Genomic DNA, 27041 nt, shown 5'->3' with positions numbered 1-27041 from the left:
AGCAACTGTAATTAATACCTATAACATGTTGCTAAGCTGTCCACACTGATCTGTAAACACAGCATTTAGTTAGCTATTCCAACAAATCTGTTGGTGCTACCCTATCAATAGTCACTCACTCTTCAGACTGTCATCATAGCGATGAGAAAAAGGCAGCTTAAATTATAAAATGTATGAAAAAGTATTCTTCAAAAATCATGCAAGTTGTTTAGTTTTGTGTTATGCCTTAGATATGAACAATACTTACACATTTTTTTTTAAATATATACTTTCGCAAATAGCATTCTTCATTTAAGTACCTAATAAACTTTTTAAATCTGACAGATAAATAACAAACACTAAATAGCCTTTAATCCTGAATGAGAGCCTGAATCTACATTATCAGACAGTGAAATAAACAAAATATATATCTTGCAATATTTTAAACGATTATTCATAATTTTAGCTGCCATTTTTTTATTGCTATAGCTATAACAGCGCTTTCTGTTCATCGATACAACTACTAGCGCAGACAAGCGAAAGTCTCTTTCTAGCAGAAGAAGATAGAAAGAGACTTCCGCTTGTAAATTGTAAGCTGGCCCCCTTATAATATCGGCCCCTGAAGACGTTTGGTAAGGTAGGCACAACTGGTTAGTTGCAATAGATAGCTAAAATACTATGTTTACAGAGTTGACAGCTTAAAACAACGCGACGTTATGTAATGACTAAAACAATTACTTACATTACTAGAAACTATTTAAATAAAACAATTAATTGGCGGTGATTAAAAAGAAATTTGCCCTCTATGTTTATGATAGGAGGGAAATGCAAAAATAGTGAATAAAACATTAACTTGTACATTCATGTGTATTTATTTCAAAGATACTTTTACTAATCACTAAGTAATTAAGTAACAGCAGTTGAGGCTCCAGGCCTTTAGAAAATAACATAACATGGTCCTTTGTTACATGTACCTACCTACAATATTACCGACCTCAAATAACAGCACATTCAAAAATAAAAAAAGCGTTTTTTGGACCACTCTAAAGTCCACATAGATAATAATAATTATTTTCTTAAAGGCTCCGGCACACTAAAAAGCAAGGCAGAAACAGCGCGGGGCGGCGCAGTTTGAGAGCTGAGCTGAGTTGAGCGACTTGCGACGGCGGCAGCGACAACCATAGGTGGGAACGAAAGATCCGATCGCTGTTTCGCTCCAACCTATGGTTATCGCTGCCGCCGTCGCAAAGCACTGAATGTCGTGGCCGAGCCGAAAGGGTTGTTGCAAGTTGAAAAACAACGGAAACGTATGAGCTGAGTGTTAGCTTTAGTTTATTTAGACCATACATTTGCGTTGTTTTCCGGATTGGGTTGAAGTTATACAATGACGCCAATGACCCTGTGGGGCCGCGCAAACTGTCATAATAGCTGTAGTAAAGCGGGTCAAACGCGGTTGCGGACAGTTGCGTTTTTAAGGGTTGATTTCCTGCGTACCAATAAACAATGTTGTAGGTATGGGACACCGCACAGCGATACTCATGTCTGCGCGGCAGATCTATCAGCGTCGCTTTGCGGCGTCTCATAGAGCATTGTGTTTATTCCTGCATGTGACCGACGCGACAGAGACCAACATCAGCGTGTATAGGAGGAATGGTTTATTAGTACAGCGGCGAAACTGCTTTCAATATGCCGGAACCTTTAATCGGAACAGTAACAGTAGTAATGAGTACACTTAATTACATTACAATGGCTTACGCAAAAAACATATTTCATAGTCAGCCCGCCATGACTCATATTGATGAGATTGCAAGGAAAATGATACTGCATAGTGTCATAATCAAGATATACGGGCTCATCTTCGGAAGGAGCATCTTGATCACGGTATGCAAAGTAATGATCATCAAAGTTGTAACTTATTTATGATAAAAAGCCATGTAATTCCTCAACCGAATAAAACTGCCAAAGGAAGTGTTGCATACCGCACAAGTAGTCATTTTCCTTTTTTCTACAATATTCGTGCAAAGAAAGTGTAGCTGCTTTATCCCCTTGGACGTCAAGAACGCCGTGTTAATGTCAACGCAACTGTATCAAGCTAGGTATTATCAAATAAGGTTTATTAGTAAATTAGTTTAATGGCGCGAGACACTTATCAAAAGGCGTTCAAAAGTTTAATCAAGCGAATTCAATAGCGAAAGTAGTTCTCTTAATGGAACTCCTTCAGAGTCAAACTTAGATTTCATCCTAAATATGGCCCGTTGGATAAACATCCAACAAGGTGCAGCTACCTTAGGGTACGCTAAGTCCAATGCCCAGTATAAATTATACGTCACCTTTATAGTCTCACAAATGGTGGATACTTGATATCTTAGCCCTCCAGCAGTGGTAACAATTTCATACGTGTGTATATTAGCCCATGAAGGTCCGACCGCAAGTATGTATGGTTGATTCTATGCCTTTTGAGAGGTTGAATGCCTCTTGTTGAGGGCAATATGTGGCAATCTCTGACGCTGCTGCAACGCGCGCCAGGAAACCAGTGCTTGCCTCGTGCCTTGACAGCCTCCACACTTTTTTTTTCGATACTGCGATAGTGTGCATTTGCCGGAGCAAAACAACAATTCCCAGCAACGCGGTTGAATTTGCTTGTTCCTCACCAACTGCAAAACAATCAAATGCAACCATTTAAAATACATTACCTATACATATATTATGACCAATAGCTTAACTTTCATGCTGGGCTGGGAGACAAAGATAAACATAGAATGTTCCAGCTGCTTTTTTTCCCGGGCATACCTACTGTAAAAATCAGTAAAGGGACATGGATTGGACCGTGGGCGATTGACTGATAACCTGTCACCGCGTGCCGATTTTGATGATATCATAAGCCTCAAAACTTAGTCAAAAGTGGCATGATGTGACCTCTAACGCTCTGTCTACCACTCTACCCCATCCGGGAATATAGGCGTGATTATGTGTGTGTGTGTGTGTGTATGAGCATTCAATATGGAAAATTTAGTTTATATTTATAGTTCACAATCCTATTGTGAAAATTAAAAATTCCATAATCACAAAAATTACCAAAATATTAGGGGACACTTGGACTCGGACTTAGCTGGCAACGTTGCGTTTGGTGATTTCAAGACTGAAAAGTGTGTTAATAAAAATAAAAGGCAGATTTTCCATTTTAACGCGGAATATCCTCTTAAGACTAATGAAAACAGTTTTTACCTTTGGTTCGAAGTATCCTTCCCTATTATAATCTTGCAACACCTGTGGAGGCTGCACAGGTGTGGCCGGTATCGTAGGTGGTTGCACAGGTGTGATCTGTTGTATAGTGGGCTGTACACTTGGCCTGATCTCTAATGGAGTACCCTGAAAAAAAAAATTGTTAGGTAGGTACAGTCACCGGCAGAAATATCTGCCAAGCTGTTCAAATGATTTAAAATCTTTACCCACCAAATTTCCGTTACCCACCCAGAATTCTTTTTTTAAGGATTAAGATTCAAAATACATACCTCAAGAGTTCCATTTGGTCCTAGAATTAATATACTTTGCCTTTCAGGCAAAGCTACTGGCACTGAGCTGCTGCATGCGCTGGACCTTGGAGAGAACAGTCCGGGGTCATTCATAAAAGGGGCGTTCTGAAAAAAAGAAATAATTTGAAGAATTCTGTATTATGCTTAAAGAACTTTATTTTCTCAAAAGAAATTGTACATTTCACTTCATGAGAATATATACTTACTAAAATACAAGTAAATCAGTGAGCATCGCAAGTTATACAAAACAAACAAACCCAAAACCAAAAACAATAACAAATTAAATTAAATTAAGACTTTTGTCACAATAACAAGTAAATAGAGTCTGTGCGGAAAGACGACGACTCTTCTCCTTCCGCACAGACCCTAGCAGGTGGCATTATAAAAGTCCAGAAACTTACACGTAAAATGCAGTTTTCAAGCTCATTTTAAAGAAAATCCATTAATACAAAACATGTTATTTCAAATTTTAAATCTTTTATATTTTTTACATAACTCGTAGAACCGATGGTGAGTGGCGACCGTGTCTACGGAGCTGTCGTTAAGGTAGCGAGACTGAACGCAGTCACCACATTACATAGTTACATAAATACGTCAAGGTGTCAGGATTATTTATGTACCTACCTGCCAACCAAGGTAGCTGTTGTCGTGAAACGTGTGATAATAGGCGTGTAATCGTGATATGTCAAATATGATATGGTCTTATGCTGATATCCTAATATGGGCCGCTTAACTAAAGATACATATATCTCGCGTCTATCGCGAAAGTTTTAAATATTATAAAGATACTTACTTAAAATTTCCTCCTCTGCTATGAAGAGGCGCCTGTCGAAGTGTCACCTTGGGATCGCGGCGAGGCGAGGTCCGCGGCGATGGAGCACGGCACGTGGGGCGGCCTACGCGGGAGCTCAGGGCCCACCGCTTGGCTTAGCGCCACCGCGGCAGCACCCCAGCCTCGGGCGCATCAGAGCCACACGCCTGGGAACCCTAACCCTACGGGGAGCTCGAAGATGCCTCGGCGCCTTCCATAGGCGCATGGCGGCAGCCTCCTATCTATTCAATCGATAGCGCCATAACCCTCAGCCTACTCTCGAGTAGATGGCGATCTAACAGTTTTAATCTTCTGTTGAAAGATGGCACTAAATATACTGTGACTACATAATTTACCACGACGGAATCTCTATACACTCTATTCTCTTTGCTACTACTCAACCAGACTAACAACTGAACTACAAAACTATAGCTGCTACGGAAAAGCTTCAATAATAATACTACTATTTAACTACTAAAAAAAATTACCAACTTTTTGTCTAATTTTCTCTAATGAAGATCTCAGTCTTATTTTGTCTGCAACTTTTGTTGTCAGTTCAGACAACTCCTCATCATTTGCTTGCAGCAAAAAATCAAGTGTCACTCCCTCCTCTGAAAGCAAGATAAAGTTCAGTTAAATCGCTACAGAAACAACATTCTGTAACTAGTTAAGAGTTACCTTTGTCGATATAAATAAATAAATATTAGGGGACATTTTACACAGATCAACCTAGCCCCAAAGCAAAGCTTGTACTATTATAGGTGCTAGGTGACGATATAATTATGTACATACTTATATAGATAAATACATACTTATATACATAGAAAACACCCATGACTCGGGAACAAATATCTGTGTTCATCACACAAATAAATGCCCTTACCGGGATTCGAACCCAGGACCCTAGGCTTCACAGGCAGTGTCACTACCCATTAGTCCAGACCGGTCGTCACCGAAACGACAATACAATATGTTATACATTGCTACAGAAACAAGGTTTAGTTAGTAAATATGTACCTTTGTCGATATGACAATAGTTTTGTTGGATCGACAAATTATGGTCAAAAGTGCGACGCAATGTGTTTGAAAACTTTGGAACCCATCACCTTGGAGTCTTGGTATATTATACTCCAAGTTCAGATCCACATCTTTGTACAAAACAATAGCACGTTGGTCCTGCTCATAGAGGTAGCCAAAATAATGTGCTCTGGACTGACGGCCGTCATATCTACACACGGCTACACATCAAGTCTTATTTTAACACGCCTCGTGTTTTCACACTTTGTGTCGCACCTCTGCTGGTTATATTTTGATGTGTGGCCATGTATACAGACATGAGTACACAAAATAACACTCCATCACCCCAAAGACCCGATCCGACCCGATCGAACGCAGTATGTTTTAGCAGAAAAACGAAAATGGTCTTGATGATCCGTTGAAAAGTTAATGCGTGAATAAAAGAGTATCAAATAAACATAACTACTCACTTTCATATTTATAACATTCATAAGAATAAATAAACACTTACCCACCATACGCTGCGACAAATGTGTCCAGCCCGGCACTGTCAAGAAAACTAGTTATGTCCATTTTGCACTTTTCATAATAAAAGCACTTTACTTGGTGATCGAATCGTAGCACTAAGTAATATAGGCGCGCGTCCATTCTCTACCGCTGACATTCGTATTTGAAGACAAAAAAACTAAACGAAACGACAACATACATACCCCTTACCCCGTACCCCGCCCGTGCCCGCGAGTTGCCATTTTTACAAAGTTAGTTTCGGTAGGTTGTCGAATTGACAAATTAAATTTGTGACGAATTAAATCTTGTACACTCGCGTAAAATTATCGCAAATGCATTAAAAAAATCAATTTTTCCAATGTGCTCGGAAATGTTCTCCGTATTGTAGCAAAAATAGTACGGCAAATTCTTCTTTACTGTAAAACTCAAATAAAAAAAAAACGAACTATTACTTTCCTGTTTTAGCGGACGGGAAATAAAAAACAATACAGTAATATTAACTTAATAACAACTTATCTCATCCGTGTTCATACAGCTTATATTGCACAATTATTATTTTTTATTGCATAATTAAGTATAGTTGGTCAAACCAAATTGTCAGTAAATAAGAACAAAAAAAAACTATACTCATCCTTTTCATTTGGGTGCTAATACAAGACAAAGGTAGTATGATTCTCTCTGTCTATCTTTGAAATGCGGCAGTCCTTTGACAAACTAAAGCTGGTCAAGCAAATCTTGTCAGTAAAAAAAGGCGCGAAATTCAAAGTTTCTATGGGACGATATCGCTTCGCGCCTACATTTTTCAAATTTTTCTACTGACAAGATCTGCTTGACCAAGTATATTATATATTGAATGGTACTGAATTGAATGGCAGAATAAGTTTATGCCTTTAACTTTTAGAAAATAATTAAAGAGGGAAATTGTTTTTGACATTTTTGATGTAAAGGTTCGATTTGAGTGATGCTCGATTACTCACTTCACTCATGATTAGGAAATGCAATAACCGGCCAAACTTCAGAGCCCATCAACGTGCACACTAGCGCCACTGCTAAATAATCGTGATTATTTAAATTTAACGAAAGATCTGTTGCTGGATTCGTCAATCTATGCGTCCAAAGTTAAAACGGCCGTTTTTGTTTTGAGTTCCTAGATCGACGAATCCATCAACATAAAACCTAGTCTGATGTATTCAAAAGGTATTTAAATACAAAATACAGTACGTAGCGGCCCCCTTTTTTTAAATATCTTTCGTTAAATTTAAATAATCACCATTATTTAGCAGTGGCGCTAGTGTGCACGTTGATGGGCTCTTCATAACCGGTTTCGGTTACGGTTATGCCCGAAAAATAATCGTTTATAATCGGTTACGGTTATTCTCGAATCTCGACAAAAAATGATAAACTTTATTACAATAATATAATTACAAAATTACGACAATAAATGTACAGTATTAAGGAATGTGAGTGTAATTCTTCGTTTTTAGGGTTCTGTACCCAAAGGGTAAAAACGGGACCCTATTACTAAGACTCCGCAGTCCGTCTGTTTGTCCGTCGGTCTGTCTGTCCCCAGGCTGTAACTCATAAACCGTGATAGCTAGACAGTTGAAGTAGGGTATACAACAAACTTGATTTATTTGCCGTTTTCTGCGTAATGGTACGGAACCCTTCGTGCGCGAGTCTGACTCGCACTTGGCCGGTTGTAATTATTTAATAACGCACACAAAATACAGTAAAAGTTAAAATATGACCTTGGACGTGATACAATATTCAATCAAAATATGTATTTCATAAATAGGGAAGTAAATTTGGTACATTTTCGTTAAGTACACGAATGACAAAAATTATAGTCACAGGTGTCACAGCCAAAAAAGAAGATAAATTCATAGAATTTATAACCGAAAATAACCGTAACAACCGGTTATTCGAGTTTCCAATATTCGGTTATGAAATGAATAGAAATCGGGGCGGGAAATGATGTATTAGTGCTTAAATTGGTCGTAAACTTATATCTTGTTAAAATCTTGTTAAAGTCTTGATTTGACGTCGAGTGTACCTACCTTAGTAATGTTCGCAGCAACCAAGTCTAACTTGCTATGATTAAATTACAGAGTGATATTGTAACTGGAACAAACAAAAACATCGTTTTATTTAAAAAATGAGCAAAGTGATGTTGTAAGAACAACAAAAAATAACTGCTTTGTTATATAAGCTAAATCTAACTTTGATAAGTTAGCAAGGCACGTTGTACCTGCAACAAAGGATAAAATCTTTGCTCCAGCAACAAGGTAAAACTTTGTTAACATTGCAAAGTGATATTGTAACTGGAACAAAAAAAAACATTTTGTGGCAGCAACAAATCGTTTTAGTTTTAAAATGAGCAAAGTGAAGTAGTTAGAACAACAAAATATAACTGCTTTGTTATATAAGCAAAATCTAACTTTAATGAATTAGCAAGGTACGTTTGTACCTGCAACAAAGGATAAAATCTTTGCTCCAGCAACAAGGTAAAACTTTGATAACATTGCAAAGTGACATTGTCACTGGAACAAACAGAAACGTTTTGTTGCAGTAACAAATCGTTTTAGTTTTAAAATGAGCAAAGTGAAGTAGTTAGAACAACAAAATATAACTGCTTTGTTTTATAAGCAAAATCTAACTTGAATAAATTAGCAAGGTACGTTTGTACCTGCAACAAAGGATAAAATCTTTGCTCCAGCAACAAGGTAAAACTTTGATAACATTGCAAAGTGACATTGTCACTGGAACAAACAGAAACGCTTTGTTGCAGTAACAAGCCACGTGATTTGATAAAACAGCAAAGTAGTTTGGTCGCTACGACAAAATATAGATGCTTTGTTGTAGAAGCTAAGTCTAACCTTGATAAATTAGCAATATTATATGAAGGCCATGACAAAGGAAACATAGGTTGTTCCGGTAGCAATGTAAATATTGTTACCGATACAATAAACTGTTGATTTACGGTTAGCAATAAAAAAGTTGTCGGTGGCAATAAGCTCGTTTTGTTTTCGCCACAAAGCTTTTTGCTCTTACAACAACAAAAAAAATGACAAAGCATTTATTGTGCTTTGTCAGCCGATTTTTCTCTCAGTGTAATAACGAAGGGCCGTATATAGGGATCAAGTAAGAGAGTGAGGGTACGTAAGAACATCTCCAACGTAGGCTTTCGATTTGACCTTACGCGGAGGCCCTTAAAGTCATGGAAAAAAATCTTGCTTTCGGGCTTGCGGCCAGCCGATTTTTTCGACATAGGTTACCGATTTTATAGCGAATTTTGCTCTCTTGCACGCCAGATTTGTCGGCCAAGCCGAGTTGCTCCTTAGCCGCGATCCTGAGACCTAACTGTCAAAGTGTTATAAGGGGCCCCGTGAAAGCCGAAAACTAAAAGCATCCTATGAAGTAGCGCTTTCGAGTGAAGCCAAAGAGCGAGCAGTAGAAGAGTCGTGATTACATGCATAGATTCGATTTCAAGCCACTCCTTTGCAGTTCGGCGTAAGGTCTTACGCGAGGTCTTCTGCCTTATGGTAAAGTTGATCTTCTCCCTTAATTACACTTGGGCGTGGATCCAAATCCAAGCTTTCCTCTTTCGCAGCTGGGCCTTCTGCCTTGCTCACACTTCGCCAATTCAGTTCACTTGGTCAATTCAAAGCTCTGCTTTCTTGCATCTTTTCTGTATGAAAACAACCTCGCTGAGACCCTTAAATGTCGAGACCTATGCGAAGCTAGGCTGATAGAAAACTGTCCCGTCCCTTCTCTGTATGAAATCCTGGATTCGCGCCTGGTTCGGACTAAAAGTAAAAAATAATGTATAACTGTCTATCAAATTGCGTTTTTTATATCGATAAATTTTCGCGCTCGCTTCGCTCGCGTTTACAATTACATTATAAGTTACGATAAAAGTGACATTCGGGTGGCGACTGCAGCAGCATTACTCTGTTAAACGTTACTGCTGTAGCACTGTCGATTTTCGTGATAAAATGATGTGACTGATTTCCATACTAAAAGTAAAAATGCACAACTATCTATCAAATTGCGTTTTTATATCGAAAAATTTTCGCGCTCGCTTCGCTCGCGGTTTCAATCACTTTCTAATGTATGGCGACTACAACAGCATTACTCTGTTGCAACGTTACTGCTGCAGCACTGTCAATTTTCGTGATAAAATGATGTGACCGATTTTCATACTAAAAGTAAAAACGTACAACTGTCTATCAAATTGCGTTTTTATATCGAAACATTTTCGCGCTCGCTTCGCTCGCGTTACCAATAACTTTCTAAGATATGGCGACTGCAGCAGCACTACTCTGTTGCAACGTTACTACTGCAGCACTGTCAATTTTTGTGATAAAATAATGTGACTGATTCCCATACTAAAAGTAAAAATGTACAACTATCTATCAAATTGCGTTTTTATATCGAAAAATTTTCGCGCACGCTTCGCTCGCGTTTTCAATAACTTTCTAATGTATGGCGACTACAACAGCATTACTCTGTTGCAACGTTACTACTGTAGCACTGTCGATTTTCGTGATAAAATGATGTGACCGATTTCCATACTACACGTAAAAATATACAACTGTCTATCAAATTGCGTTTTTATATCGAAAAATTTTCGCGCTCGCTTCGCTCGCGTCACAGAATAAATAATTGTACTAAGTACTTCAAGACTCACTCTCTAACAAAACGCGTCTGTTACGATCAGCACAGATATGGCCGCTAGGTGGCGACAGCACCACGCGCGGCTTATGGCAAACCCCAAAATTGGGGCCGAACGGATGTACTTTTAGCTACCTGTAGCAAAGCGACGAAATCGCGGAGTGAGACACGCCTGCTCGCGTTTTCAACAACTTTCTGATGTGTGGCGACTGCAGCAGCATTACTCTATTGCAACGTTACTGCTGCAGCACTGTCAATTTTCGAGATAAAATGATGTGACCGATTTCCATACTAAAAGTAAAAATTTACAACTATCTATCAAATTGCGTTTTTATATCGAAAAATTTTCGCGTTCGCTTCGCTCGCGTTTTCAAATGACTTTATAATTATGGCGACTGCGGCAGCATTACTCTGTTGCAACGTTACTGCTGTAGTACTGTTGATTTTAGTGATAAAATGATGTGACTGATTTCCATACTAAAAGTAAAAATGTACATATGTCTATCAAATTGCGTTTTTTATCGTTTTTTTTTTTATATCGCAAACCTATTGATTTTGGATTGTAGTTTTATTTTGTGGTACCTAATTGTAAAATATTGTATCTGGACTGCAGTCCTCTAGCATATCCATCTGTCAACTATACTTCAAGTTCCGCCTCCAGGGGAGAGGGAGAGAAATTAGGATTAGAAATTAGCCGCTTACTGACACAGATCGAATTCCACGCGGGCGGAGCCGCGGGCACAGCTAGTATCTAAATAAACTTTGTTCAACTATTAGTGAACTCTGGCCGCTATATGTATGTAATCGCAACTGTACCTATGGTTTAAGGCTCTGGTTATATAATGTACATTTTTTTAAATAAAATGGTGAATAAAATCCATTAAAAAGAGATTTGAAATTAATCCTCATTTAAAATATTCATATCGTAATAATTTTTTACACTGTAATAATCATCATAAGTTGACAGACAACCTAAATTAATTTCAACTACACATGAATTAATTCTTCGAATTATCAAGTAGAAAGCTGATGCTAAATTAATTATTAATTTAATAGCTAGTTTGCATGTGGGCGGTACGTAAACATCTCAGGTTAGATAACGAGCTGAATTCTAGACTAGACCAGTTGCCTAGCGAGGTAAACTTTAAATGCGCCATTCTCAACCAAAAAAGAACCTGCTTATTGCCGGTTGTCAATAAGGCGCTATTTCCATATCCTTTAGACGACAAAGCTTGCCAAGAAAAACGCAATTTTGATTTGTCAAAACAAAGATTCAATTTAGAATGGAACAGGAAACCTTTTTATGTCTCTGGGCGGCTAAAGGATACAGCTTCAATTTGAAATCAACCTTGTCGACGACCGACAATGGGGTATCTTTTAATTGAAAACGTCACATTTAATCAGTTAATTGCTCGGCCTGTCACGGTCTCAAATAAACAACGTTAATTTAACACTTTGCTTCTCTATTTTCGCAGTTCAGTTCCTTTTAAGGTGGCCACTGACGAGCCTTCCAACAGTCCAAATATCGTGGCTGCAATCCAAAATAGGTCCGTGAATGTCGAAAACGTACAATGTTTATTATTAGGATGCAGTCCATTTGGATGAATCCATTGTAACAGCATCCATTTGGAAGGCTCGTCAGTGGCCTGCTTTAGAATATACCATATACCTCTAATGTTGATGAAAGTATTCTAATAAAATTAATAAAAGTTCCGTGGGTGCGAAGTACAAATTATAGAGCTTTTATTAGGTACTTCGTTGGCCATTAATTTCCCTTGTAGGACTGAATTTCCCTCTGGGCTCATAAATCATAGCCATTATCCAGCACTTGGATTAGGTATTTAATCTAATTTTACGTCCTTTCGTCTACAGTATGTGTCTGACTATGGGGCTTTAAAACCAGGGCTTGATTTTACTCGCTAAACTGAGCTAGTTTTACTTAGGGACGAACCCTAAAATCGGGGAAAATTTTTTTGGCTTTTCCATAGAAAACGTCTACATCTGATCAGCCAATATATATAAAAAGTAAAAAAAAAAATCGGGATTTCGGGATTGGTGCCATAATAAAAGTAGCTCAGTTTAGCGAGTAGAATCGAGGCCTGGAATTAAAGCTCCAGGGTAAGTAACACCTTGTATATACGCAGAGCTTTATTCAACTAGCATTAGGTATTCAATTCAGTAATTATTTATTATTTTAAACTTTATTGCACATCAAAAAAAGCCACACCGGCTTGCGTGTGCGTGACGTGCGCGTGTGCTTGCGCTAAAATGTCACGCAAGCGGTGTGCCATCTCTCATAAGGATCTGTATACTACAACGCCGCACGCGCACGTGCACGTCACGCACACGCAGCCGGTGTGCACAGGCCTTAAGGGCCACTTGCACCATCCCGACAACCCGGGGCTAACCGTTTAAACCTGGAGTTACCATGGTTACCAGTACAATTTGACACTCTTAACGGTTTAACCGCTTAACCCCGGGTTAGTGCGATGGTGCACGTGGCGCTAAGAATAATAATATCAGATGGTTAGTTACCTAATAATAGCACATTATGTATCATTAACATCACCTTTAATATTCCATTATCAGGCGAGTTCACGATAATGACATTTGACAGTTAAAAGTTGTTAAATACTGTGAAAATTTCACACTCCAACGGTTTTTGCCATATTGAGCCTGAGCCCGACCATCGCCTCCATAATTGGACCAGCACCAGTGGTTCTCAAACTTTTTTATCGACGGACTAAATAAAAAAAAAAATGCTTTCATATTTGTAACCCCTTTTTTGTCTATCCGATAACATTGTCGTGCTTGGTCCTTAAAAGGTTCGTTAGGCTTCGTGAATAACGGGTCTTCAACATATATTATACGTCGCATGTCGAAAAAATAAAATTAGACTACCACAAATCGGATGTATTTTGCAGAGCATGAGCGATGGCACGCGATATGGTCCGTATGCGTGTTTAACATAAATATATATATGTTTGTATTTGTATGTTTGTTCATGCTCAATGAATTTTGCTTAGTTGCGTGGCTACAGACATGTGGATATTTTCATTGTGATAAATGGCTTAATGTAGGTACTTACGAAAACTCGGTTGTAATAAAAATTATGGGCTGACAATTGGATGGGACAATGTATGTGGTGTATAAAGACAGAGGTAAACAAAAGGCGGCCTTATCTCTATAGAACAATTTTGGCAATCTAGATTATTTAATCTAAAAATTGTCCTCTATTTTAACAAGCAACTTTATAGACGTCATAAAAACCAAAAAAAAATTCTACGCATTGCTTTTCCTAGACTCCGGAATATATTTTATGGGTTTTCGTTTCACTGGCAGACAATTTCTTTTTATTTCTCGGTGAGCACTCTCGTAGATTTTATTACAGTAACTGGGGATAATTGGATGAGTTTTTCTACTAGTAAGATTGAACGACAAACAATCTATCTCTATTTGTCAATATTTTTGTAGACATTTGGCGCCATTTGCAATAATTTATATGCTAGTATGAATAAAATGTAGGTAATAAATTAACAATTTATACTGAAGAGTATTTAAAGAAACTGGTATTTACAAACATTTTAAAATGCATATACGAGTATGTCACGCCTATATTTGCGTGTTGGTGTTTATATAATCATTGATGAACGTAGAATGTTAAAGGATTACGCACCTACTTACTGAGTCTTATATCAACTGTTTTTTTTTTATTTGATCTGCGTTACTGACAATTATAAGTTTATAGATCTTACGGAATATCCGAAGGAATCCTCAAGAATAAGAACTGTAGATTTTTCGGACTAAAGGCTGATTTTTTTATCATTTATGTATCACTTCCCTGGAGATTCTTATGACTTCTGCTTACTTAGCCACATGAAAAACGATTCAAATACTTAAGAAGGTAGGTATTTGAGATTTGATGAATGTTTCTTACTTTTCTGTAATGAAAGTAAGACACACATTCAAAATTACTACTCAATTATATTTATTCCATTCTTGCAACTTAAATTCTCTTTATCTGGGGTAATGCGGGGTCTTTTATCTTTCTCAATTATGTGCAAATTATATCTCCTGTTGATCATACATCCGTGAGAAAGTTACTGTCTTAAATGCGGTTTCTATCGCATTTTTTTCCAATTAGGAAGTCAAGATTTATTTTGCATTGGCTCGTGCATAAGTTTTTTTGACTTTCAAACCAAGGAGATCACTGAGTATATTTTTAATGTACCTGCCATGACACCTCCATAATCTATAATACTCGTACAAAATGAAAATCTTATTTTATAACAAAATAGTTTTCGAAGCTTGACAGAATTTAAATCTGTTCGGTCAATCCTGTTTCAACAATTGTTGAGGTTTTGATCTTTTTTGATCCGACCTTGAGTCGTATCATTAGGAATCTCACGCGCACCAATAAGTATATTGGCCCTCCTCGACCTAGGCTGATACCTTCTTTTTCTTAATGGCTCCTCTACACGATGGGCCAACGCCGGCCACTCCAAGGGACGCAGCCATGCGGTAGAATGAGATAGCAATATCACTTGCTCCCTCTAACGCATAAATGCGTTGTACGTTGTAACCCATAAAGTTGCAGAGGAACATTAAATATGGTTATGTTCTGAATTACGTATCCATCATATTCGTATCGCGTGCGCTTCGTTCGTGACCTAGGCTGATAGCTTCTGTTTTAAACTGCAGTTGCGTAAGAATGTACAGATACTTGGCTGGGATTCGACTAGAACAATCAATCTATTTATAAGAGTGAATGCAAAAAATATGATCATTTTGTTAGTCTAGAACGTCTAGATATACAGACGTCGAAAATATTAGAACAGTTTGGGTAGAACGTAGTTGAATTAAAGGAACTGATAATAAAATAAGTATAAAAACACATCTTAGAGAGGTGATCATTGAGGTTCATATTACTGTTTAATTAATCATTGTAGCTGGCACATCCCTTTAACGCAACAATGCGGATCAAACATTTTCACAAAATAAACCATCTAGGTTATATGCCTACTTATGACCACTTTTCGAAAACAGGTACATACAAGAGTTACAGCATACCTACTGATGAGACTTGTAATAATGTTTGTTCACTATTTTCCAGGTCTAGTAGGCGGTCAATACTCACCCGGCTACGTGACCGACCTAGTCCGCGAGATCAGAGACTCCGCGCGGATACGGGAAGAGGCCCTGTACGCGCGAGTCCGTGCCATGCTGCTGGAGAGAGATGTATGTATGAACATGCTGTAAAAGCTATCAAGCGATCATTCCGGTCACATGACCGGCTGATCTGAAACTCGGCATTGGATACACAAGGAAACGCTATACACCATGCACGGAGAAAAAAATCTAGTGTTCTTTACCAGAATATTGTAAATTTAACTTGATTTTATTGTATTATATGTGACAACTAGACTTTTTTTACACATTAATAGAAAATTCTAGTTCTTTACAACATCATTTCTAGTTCCTATTACCCACTTACCTAGTATCGTAGAAAATAAATTTTGTGTAGTATACAAAACCTATCTGTAGCCATCATTATAGGACAGGGTAGAGTTTATCAGATATTTCATTAGTGTTCAATATCATTACTGCGGACTGAAATAATCAACAATTTCTGTTTACTATATGCAGTATTGGAGAATACCAGATTTATGTTTGTGTTAAATATAATTGTTGTGGCATGAAATAAACAGTATGTTCTGTTTACTATATATATTGTAGAGTTTAACGGGTTTTATATTTGTGTTTAGTAAATCATTATTGCGGACTGAAATTGTAATATACTGTCGAGTGAAACAGAGTTAGGTTAAATATCTTAGGTGAGTCTTCGCTTTAACATGCTTTTGTTGCGACGAAGACTTACCTAAGGTGTTTAACATTATTCTGTTTAACTCGGCAGTAAGTACCTACATTGGCTTAGTCCGCAATAATGATGTTTGTGGTATAGGTGTGATGGCCTGAAACATAAACAGAAAAATCTCAATCCTAATAATTACTATGAGTAAAGTAAAAACAAACTTTTCTTTTTAAATTCGTTTTATTTTTAGTACTACATAACATAAATTTAACACAGAGATCATTTTGGTAGAAAACACAACACACAAACAGAACACTCCAATATAACCTTATCACTATTAGCAACATATGTATAAATTTTCAATTAAACCGCAATTCGCTTCGTCCGCACTTGTTCACTACACACATACACTTTTTTTGCTAAAACCGGTGATCTAAACAGGAATGCAACCTGATTCATTTATTATTGGCGACACTTGAAATGAACTCTGTCCGGACTTCGGTGAAAATGACAGAATGTTCTGGGCGCTGTGGGCGGCGGCGCAGGGGTGCGGGGGGCCGCAGTTAGCTCATGTCGTGGACCGAACAGTTTTTCGTTACATGCAAATAATATTTTGTTTAGTGTGCAATAATATTGTAATGCCAACAATTTTTATTGTTGCTGGAACCACTCTTTATTGTTATCATTAAAACGAGTATGTTAGACAACAGAGAACGTATCTAGTTATGAGTAAAAATATTCATAGTAATCAAGAAATTTCGAGTAAGTAATGGGTATTAAAAATCCGCTAACAGGTACGAGAAAATCTAGTACCTATAAATGAATTACATAAGGTGGACCTTAAACAAAGATTTTGTAATACACACTTTTATTATTGGTGTGTTAAACTAGATGATAGTGTACCGAATTAATAAATATTGTAAACATCGCAATTATTGTAAAGTGTTGTATGCTAAATGCATATTTTACTCTGTTAGTATTAGTTTGTTACCAAAACGATATCAGAGTTTTAGTGTACTAGAATATTTTAACTAGAATATTCTAATATTGTCCAAAATACGAGTCTATTAAACATGGCTGAAATCTGTTTTCCTACACCAGAATCATAACTACTATACAATCTGGTAATATTGTAAAATATTTTTTTCTCCGTGTGCGTTCCACGATTCTGTAGAGGGACGCAAAGTTGTTTAGTAGACGTTCACTTGACTGACTGAACCAAGACTCCATGTATTCACATGGAGTCTCCCGCGTGGGAGCGCCGTATACTCGTAGTAGAAATATGTATGAATTAACACGCATATAACATCATGATTAGTTCATGACAGTCTACTCTAAAGATATATACTCATTCCATGCCGTGTTACGCTGCTCGATCGCCAGCTTTTTGCTTTCAGACCTGTTTCCATACAATATCATTTGGCCGACGCTAAGGATATTTCGTTATTATTTTGCGAGTTTATTTTGGAAGTTCTCCTCCCCCAACCGACTGTATTCTTAAAAACCCTTAGTTTTGCTTTGCATTTTACATCGCAGCAATGTCCATTACATTTTAATTAGCACGTCTCTTCCCGAATTGTCCGGTGGTCGACCGTCTGGATAATCCGGCGAATTCTGGCGCCGGTCCAAAACTGCAGTATCATGTAACGGTCGTTGACCTGTCCAGTGAAGGTGAACCGATCGAATTATTTGTAAACGGGACTTGGCGTCAGATAACTTAGATATGATTTGTTTACCGTCGCGGTCAGGCTTTCAAATTTGTTTAAGGAAAAGATATCACAAGAAGTTGATTTATTTATAACTATTAAAAAAAAAAACAGGCAACAAGGACAAATAAATACCTTATAGACTAATATGTAGGTATATACATTTCATAAACATAAAAGTACCTAAACATTATTTAAGCTACAGGACGACGGGGTTCCGTTGAATCGTCTGCTCTTGACTTTAAGTGACGTCTGGGTAATACACAGACAGATATACAAAAATGTTAGGGTTATTTTTAAACCACAAATGTATGCACAGAAATTAAAGTAGTCAAGTAAACAACGCAAATTAATATTAGTTCCACTCAGTGTGATAGGTACCTATGTTTTGTATTTGTCATCATGGCAGGTCCGTCATCTCATCTAATTCATATCAAAGGCAAACAAGGTAAATTTTATATCAAAAATACGAGAATACAAGCACCTCAATAAGTAATTCAGGGGTTTCGTAAAAAATGTAATGCCTAAATTAAAGGGTCCCTTACAAAAAAAGTTTGGGAACCAGTAGGTACTTATACAAAATAAGTAGTATAAACAATTAACTTTTATTATAGTGTGAATCAAACGATATGAGCTAATTTACTCAAAGAGTCTCAAGAATAGTTACAATACCATTGAGTGGTAAACCACAAATTAGGATAATCATCTCGTAGTAAAAGCAGATTATAACCGACTTGAAATGTTAGTATAGATTAACGACTCTATTTCTTTAAACAATAGACTACAAAATACACTAACTAAATAATGGCTAACCTAACTTTTTTTGCATTTAACGACCATCGACCCTTAAGAAGAATGCACGTTTTCCAAAAGATTGAATATGATATTATTTTTTTAGACCATTTTAACCCCATTCAATAAGAAATAAGGTTTAAAATTCAATGTACAAGCAATGTACTTCTAACTTATTTTGTAAGTAAATTGGTTGGCGCCTACGAGAACAAAAGCAGATAATAGGATTGTAATAAAACAATGCCATTGTTAGTACAGGTAAGTGAACAAGCTCAGTTCAAAAAATTTTATCTATACCAACTTATACTTAATAGTAGTAGGATCAGTTAAAGTCTGAATAAAAAGATTAATCAGAAAATACTGTAATAAAGCCAGTTGAGTGCTATAAAATAAAAATAAAGACCATTGTAAGGCTCTCACAATTCTGCGCAGAGAAAACCGGCAAACCAGGTAGCACTTGGCCAGTATCTATGGGGAAAGCGGGCTATGTGGTATTTCTAGATTTTCTAGACTAATCGTCACTTTTTGTTTAGAGAGTTTATAGATTTGTTTTTACTAAGACTATTGAGAGGAACAGAAATGATTTTGCTGTTGCTTGAGATAGAAAATAAAAAAATCCTAGCGATATTATAATAGCGCCGTCTACTTATAGTTACAGAAGCAAGCGTGCAGTTTTTATCAGGCTCTTTAATTGTTAATAATTATTGAATTATCTAATGTAGCATTGTCAATACATATAATTTACTTCTAATTATTACCGCTAAAAGTGCCGGATTTGGACCCACAAGCTTACTTCTGCGAAGTTTTTTCTAATGCTAAAAAAAACGAACTATAGTGAGTTAATACATATATAAAAACAATTGCTAGTGTATCACGGACACTCATGGAAGCATTCATTTGTGTGCATGTACACAAACAAATCTCTCGCCCTAGATGCAACCAAGGTCACCCAAGACAATTGCAACTACGGGGCAATTACAACTATGTATTCTAAAAATACCAGAAGCTAGAGCCAACCAGAGTCGGATTTGCCCTGAGGCTCAATAGGCCCGGGCCTAGGGCGGCAAGGCAATAGGGGCGGTAGCTGGCAGTATATATGATGGGTGCTGAGAAAGGAGTGGCTAGTAGTTACTACAGGGCCCGGGGCTGCCCTAAGCCAACACTGCAAATCCGTCACTGAGAGCCACTTATATAATGGATGATTTTCTTCTGCTGTTGACCGTACAATAATCTTATCCTGAGATCCTGACACACAAATATTGCTTTTTCACAGAGTATTCCAATGTCTTTGAATGCTGCACCTGGGGAATTTTAGGCTCTATATCTTGTCATATTTAAGGTTATCAGTACCTAATATTGATAAGTATAATGTTTGGCTGATAGCGGACCTTGCCTTCCATAATACACCGTGATAACGTAATCTAGATTAGCTGATTTATGATATTATGATATAGGCAATTGACTTATGCAAATTAGGGGATATTTTGTTTACTTTTGTCCAAATTTTTCATACGCTTTTCGTCGGATAGTTACACGATTTCTCTGTTTTGATATTTTGCTGGGACATCAGCAGTTATCCGCGACCAGTGAAAGCTGCGTCAAAACGTCGAACATAAGGGTATCAAAATCAATTTGTGATAATATGTTTTAATATATTTTATTGACCCTGAGTCTGTCTGATGGCAACCTTAAAGTGTCATTATGAGACACTCGTGAAAATAGAGTTACCCTGTCGCGTTCTACCTACTCATATGTACATGTACTTGTGTAGGAGACCTTAGGACTACCTTTACATATTTTGTGTTCAGAGTATATAGGCGGCCTTCTTCAAATTATGTCGGACTATTATAACCTCCTATCAATTCTACTAAAACCTAAAAAACTAAAACTAATGAAATCTTAATTATGTATAGAATAAAAACAAGTGAACATAAACTATCTGTCAGTAACAAGATTCCTAGTACGGTAAAACCACTAACTAAGTAGTTCATTACATACCTCGCAAGGGATAGAACCAATGATCATTTACCCACTAGACTAGACTAATCATTTAGACAACTCGCTTTCACCACACGATGGCACTTTCATAGAATGACGGCGTGTCCGCGCTTACGATCTGTAAAATACAAATATTCAACAAATCATTATTAAATTTGTTTATTAGTTTCACTTTCATGAGTAATTGATTAGAGTGTTTATTAAAAGCCTCTTTCATTAATTTTGTATTTTTGAACACTTTTTTCCTCATGTAAGGATGAAAATAATAGTGGCAAAAAAGGCCAAATAAAAACCATAGTATTAAACACTCCAAAGGGAGCAGATCTGTTAACGTGTAAACAACACTTCTTTTGGACCAATGACAATTGACAAGCTCCCGCTATGTAATTTCGGCTCCGAGGAGACTCGCTCCGATCCAATCGGAGAAAGGTGAAACGAGACAAGGAAGAGCGAGACGAAGAGGGAACAGTATGTACACACGTTCTCGGCCTGTCTCGACGAGTGTGCACAGCCGGTATAACAAAGATGATTGAGCTTCATTCAATTTTACAAGACGGGTGGGCATTGGGGGAGTCCGTTGGCGGTAGTCTGTGGATAGAGTGCACGGCCGAGTATGTAAATACGCACTTATCGCATCGCACGCGCAGCAGAGCCTGAACGGCCGGCATGCGATCTGTAATAATCAATTAGTTTGGTTTATTGAGTACAGTCAGAGGATAAAGATACACATTGCTGCACTGAGAGAAAAATCATCACCAGGAATTAAAAAACAGTTCTGTACTGGGGGAAAAATTAAGTTTCAGTAATAATTATGGACGTTTCACTATTTCTGTAAAGTTTATTTATTTCTACAAACAGCTCAGTAATCCCAAATATAATTTCAACAAACAGATAAAAGAAATTGCAAGAACTAATAGAAATTGCAAAAGTCAATTTGTTCCTATTAGTTAACTCTCCTTGTCCCCGGATTAAGTTTATTTTTGTAATTCTAAGTGTATTTTTGTTGTACTTTTCTCTCAGTGTGATGCTACTATGATGACAGTAACTCATCAAAAAACCTAACGATAAGTAAAATGAGTGAAGTCCAGTTTTTTTACACGACTGCCATCGATTTCTTCCAATAGCCTGGTTCATTTTAGATTCTATCAACTCTCAATAGTCCTTACACCCTGGCGGGTGCTGCCTCTGCGTGCGTCCCATGACACGGGCAAGGGCAGCATCCGCTCGGTGTACCCCTTACATTTCATTAAAGTGTCAAAAGCGGATCTACGAGTTGGTTTCGGCTCCGCGCACGCCTCCCAAAGGTCCGGACCGGAAAATTGTTATAGGGACTACGCGTATGAGAGACTGTATGCGTGGTACGCCTGTAAGGGAAAGAAATTGATAATGCTTACACACCTGTATTTTTTTGCTTTTAATAAACAGTCGCCTATTGTTTTTTTTTGGTGCTGTATTGAATCTCATTTCAGGTATTTTAGCTGCTGAAACGGAATGCTTGTATTATGTTAATCCTATAAATAAGCGGAATTGTTATTAGATTGAAGTCTCATTATATCCACGTTTGTTTCAGAACGGATTGGCATCACCGGAAACGAAGTTCAGTGAGAAAACTCTTGAAGAAATCAAGGTTAGTGTGTCCCGTTTTATTTATTGTCTGCAGCGCCATCTCTTGGCATTCCCACATACGATCAAGACAATAAGTGCGGCTGTGCGCTACGAAAGTACGGGGCGCTCCTGCGGTTGTCCCCGTTGTAGATTTTGTCGTCACCTCTAGTGTCGTTCAAGTTCACCTATCATTCGATAGGTGGCGTTTATGTACCTACATTTTATACTGTTTATTTTTTTAAATTATTATATTGTTTGCTAGTTATGTTAGGTGACATAAATTTGACTACGAAGATTTGGGCGAAATCAATTTGTTAGTATCACAAAAATCCAAAAAAGAATAATTTAATTATTATTTTTCTAATTGGCAAAAAGTCTAAGTGGCAATTTTAATTAATAGAACCTTTAGTGTAACAAACAAACAACATATAGTACTTATTAGGAAGATGAGTTGCAACATTTCTTTTTATCCAGACTAAAACTAAACGTGCCCATGCAGTCTTAATATGAAACATCAAATCAAACTGCGCGTAAAAAATAGCGTGACAAGTAAAACACAAATACCAACCTCAGGTTTATCAGCCGTAGGCGTTTCGCGCCACAAAAACCATATTCACCATGAAAGTGACGTTCCGAAGTGTGAAGGGCCCTCGACCACCCAAGTCGACAAATAGACCTTAATAGTGCCCGATTGAGGTAAAAATAAACGGTGAAAAAAGTGTTTATGCACTGGCTGTTTAGCGTAGGCCTTCGTCGAGTGGGGTTTAAAAATATAGCGTTCGCAATTTGAATTTGATGGAAGACGCGGTTTCGTAAAGGTAAAATAGCTTGGGAGTATGTTTTGGCAAGAGTCGCATGTTAGTGGAACATAAGCAGAGAAAATCATAGTGTTTTTTTTTCTTATTCTACTTTTTACAACATTGGTTTGCTAGACTACAGTATTGTTTATGAACTTTCAAAAGTTGTGCTATATTGAGGTCATATCATAGACAGACTTTAAAACAAAACTTGTCTCTTCTGCGGACATTTAGCAGTTTGTCTTTATATTAGTAATGAATAGATTATTTTATATATAGAAAGAGAGAAAGTTCAATCGGAGAATTTAGTCTTTATAAATGATAATATTAGGGACAGTTTGCATAACTTTAGGAGTGCCTACAGGAACGTAAACTTGGTGGCAGAAAATTATATAAAAAACAAGTGCGAGTTGGACTCGCCCACCGAGGGTACCGTACTTTTTAGTATTTGTTGTTATAGGTAAATACAACAGAAACACATCATCTGTGAAAATGTCAAATGCTAGACATTTGACATTTTCACATTTTCAAATATCACGGTTATGAGATACAGCCGGTGGTGACAGACGGACAGTGGAGTCTTAGTAATAGGGTCCCGTTTTTACCCTTTGGGCACGGAACCCTAAAAAGAGTCGTTTTTAACACTTAATCAACTCGGCCATCATAGGCTCACTAATGTTCAAGATGTTAGGAGCATTTCATATTTAAACTGATCAACCGAAGAGTTATTTGTTGACTTTAATTTTATTTACATCACAAAAAATCAACTGTAAATTTGCACCACGCATATGACTGGTACCAGTCGAGAATACCAAATGTGTACTTGTGCGTAGGTATTCCTTCTGCACGCTTGCACGCGATTATAAAATCAGCGGGCCCAGAACGCATCGATTTAACTAAGCGGGGGCATTCGCACTCACCGGGCCTATGGGCCCACTGTTACACTGAAGCGTAACATTAGGGGACCTAGCCAAGCAAAAGCGACAATTCATAGAAAACACCAGTGTGACCACGTGACATTTCGTTGTATCTGTCATCACACTCATCCCGATATATTCCTACTTTTTGATTGAAGTTTGTTGATAATCAATTGGTATCTTGGCTACGGCTCGGTTTGTAGGCTAGTGTAAAATTGCGTAATATTAGGTTTGATAGCTAGTGTACAGTCGACGTCTCATATATGTTTACACTTATGCACTTTATGCCTTTGTAATAAGGCAAAAAATGTAAACATATCTTTGAAGTCGACTGAACATCTAGGGTCGATCAACTTTTTCATGTCATGGAGAAAGATTTTTTTCGAAAAAATAAATCTTTTAATTATGATTATTTTTTAGACATTTAGCGTACAAGAACATTTAAAGTTTTGTATGCGATTTATTATTAATAAAATACGTGCATGTTAACCGAAGACTATTTATTGTGTGACAGAACGACATGACAGCGATTCATATCAAAAACATATTTGGAACACCACAGTTCCATATTTAAATCAACACTGTAGATGGCGCTGCTGGATATCATAAAACTACACCCCCACTATATCTAAGCATAGCCATCAGCATCATCAGCATTAAAAAAACAGCTTTATCCTCTTGGGGTTCAATGTCCTAATACTAGTACAAATTACCTCCAATGAAATTTAAATCTTAATTAAATGGAATAGAGTTTCTTTTATTTCGTTTCGTTCGATTTTAAAACAAAACAAATTCAACTCTATTTTCTAATACCGTTGATTCAAATTGGATTGCCAATTTTCCTTGTATGGTGGGCCGCTAGAGGTTAAAAAGAACTACACATACCTACTACTTAGGCACAAGTCCTAACTTCTCAATAAATCTAAAGTGCTTGACAAACCCTAGACTCTTCGTTAATAAGTCAGCTGGCATCTCAGCTGTTGCTAAGTATTTTGCTTCTACCACACCTTTAGCAATTATTTCCCTACTAAAGTGATAACGAATGTCAACGTGCTTCGACCTATTATGAAACACAGGGTTGGCCAATAACTTCAGGGCACTTTGGTTGTCATTATAAATTGTAATTAATGACATCTTATTTGTAATTTCATGGTACAATGACCTTAAGTACATAGCTTCTTTAATACATTCAGAAATGCTAATATATTCCGATTCACAACTGCTCAATGACACGCTATTCTTCTTTTTACTGCACCATGAAACTACACTGCCAGACAAAGTGAAACAAAATCCTGAATAGGACCTCCTATCAAGAACATTACTGCCCCAGTCAGCGTCAACAAACCCGGTAAGCTTTGAATCAGACTCACTACTATACCTGAGGCAATAGTGTTTTGTTTTCTTGACATAACGCAAAACACGTTTGGCATGAGCCCAGTGTTCTCTACCATGACAGTTATTAAACTGGCTCAGATACCCTACGCTAAAAGCAATGTCAGGCCGCGTCAAAACCGCTAGGTACATGAGACTACCAATGAGTTGTTGATAAGGTAATTCAGTATCACAGCTCTCACCTTTATCTAAGTTCAATCTCTCCTCCATAGGAGTTTGAGCACTGTTACAGTCTGTCATATTGAACTTATGCAACAACTTGTTAACATAATCCTCCTGATCTAAAGTTATCACATTATGTTCTTTATCAACACACACATTCATACCTAAACACTGTTTGACCTGACCAAGATCTTTTAATTTAAAATGTGAAGACAGCACCTGCTTCAAACTTTTGGTTTCCTCTTCATTATTAGAAAACACAAAGAAATCATCGACATATAGTGCTACTACAGTCAAACCATTATCATTTTTCACATATAAACAAGGTTCAAGTTTAGACCTAGTATAACCATACTCAGTTAAGCAATCATCTACCCTCCTGTACCACGCCCTTGAGGATTGTTTGAGACCATATATGGCTCGCTTCAACTTAAGCACCTGCCCTTTACCTTCAGATGAAGGAAAACCTTCTGGCTTCTCCATATAAATATCCTCCTCAAGATAGCCATTCAGGAAAGCAGTAGTCACGTCTAAATGAGAAATATCTAAATTTAATTGAACCGACAAAGCAAATAAAAGTCTGAGAGTTGTATGCCTTACCACGGGCGCGAAGGTTTCCTCATAGTCCACTCCGTACTTCTGAGTATAGCCCTTGGCTACTAACCTGGCTCGGAACCGCACATTGCCCTCACTATCATACTTCTTCTTAAGTACCCACTTGCACTTTACGACACTAGAGTCTTTTGGAACGCTGACAAGCTCCCAGGCCTGGTTGTCTTCGAAACTTTTCAACTCTTCTGCCATAGCTTGTCTCCATTGCTCTTTCTCTGGTCCGCGCAAAGCCTCTGATAGTGTAAGACCACTGGCATTATCCATCCTGCTAGCATCTGAACATAGATTTGAAATGCCATACCTTTCAGGCGCTTTTCTTGGCCGCGCACAAATTTTATTATTTTGACAACTTTTGGTGTTATATATGTTGTGCTGTCTCAAAACGTGTCCCCTGGGTTACCCGGGATTTATTAAATAAAACTTCATTTAATCGAAATACATATTCGTCTATTATATAAAGGAGCATAAACTCTTTGCTTCTTTTAACTTAAAATTAAAGAGACCCTTTTCGGTTTTCCTTAAAATCAACTAATAGTGTCTCCTGAGTCACTTATGTCGTAAAATGTACGAAAAGTTTTTATATTACTCAAATACCGCAACCATACATATTCTACCTATCGGAATAATATGTTAATGTTACGAAATAATCAAAAAATTATAATTAAAAACATTTATTAATCAGTCTCCTCCAGAAAAATGCAAAACATGCCTAAAAATTTTTGGGACA

At 37.4% G+C, this 27041-nt stretch overlaps 1 protein-coding gene across 1 annotated transcript in view; it reads left to right on the top strand.

Moving 5' to 3' along the window:
- Positions 1-27041, top strand: part of LOC134673310 (uncharacterized) — a 69130-nt gene that overhangs the window by 14561 nt on the left and 27528 nt on the right. Inside the window, exons 3-4 of the mRNA XM_063531278.1 lie at positions 15635-15759; positions 22400-22456. Coding sequence (XP_063387348.1) covers positions 15635-15759; positions 22400-22456 — 182 coding nt within the window. The remainder of the gene's footprint in view (positions 1-15634; positions 15760-22399; positions 22457-27041) is intronic.

The sequence above is a fragment of the Cydia fagiglandana genome, chromosome 18 (assembly GCF_963556715.1).
Source record: "Cydia fagiglandana chromosome 18, ilCydFagi1.1, whole genome shotgun sequence".
Taxonomy (NCBI): Eukaryota; Metazoa; Arthropoda; class Insecta; order Lepidoptera; family Tortricidae; genus Cydia; species Cydia fagiglandana.
The sequence above is the reverse complement of the archived record's forward strand: the minus strand, read 5'-3'. Positions and strand labels throughout refer to the sequence as shown.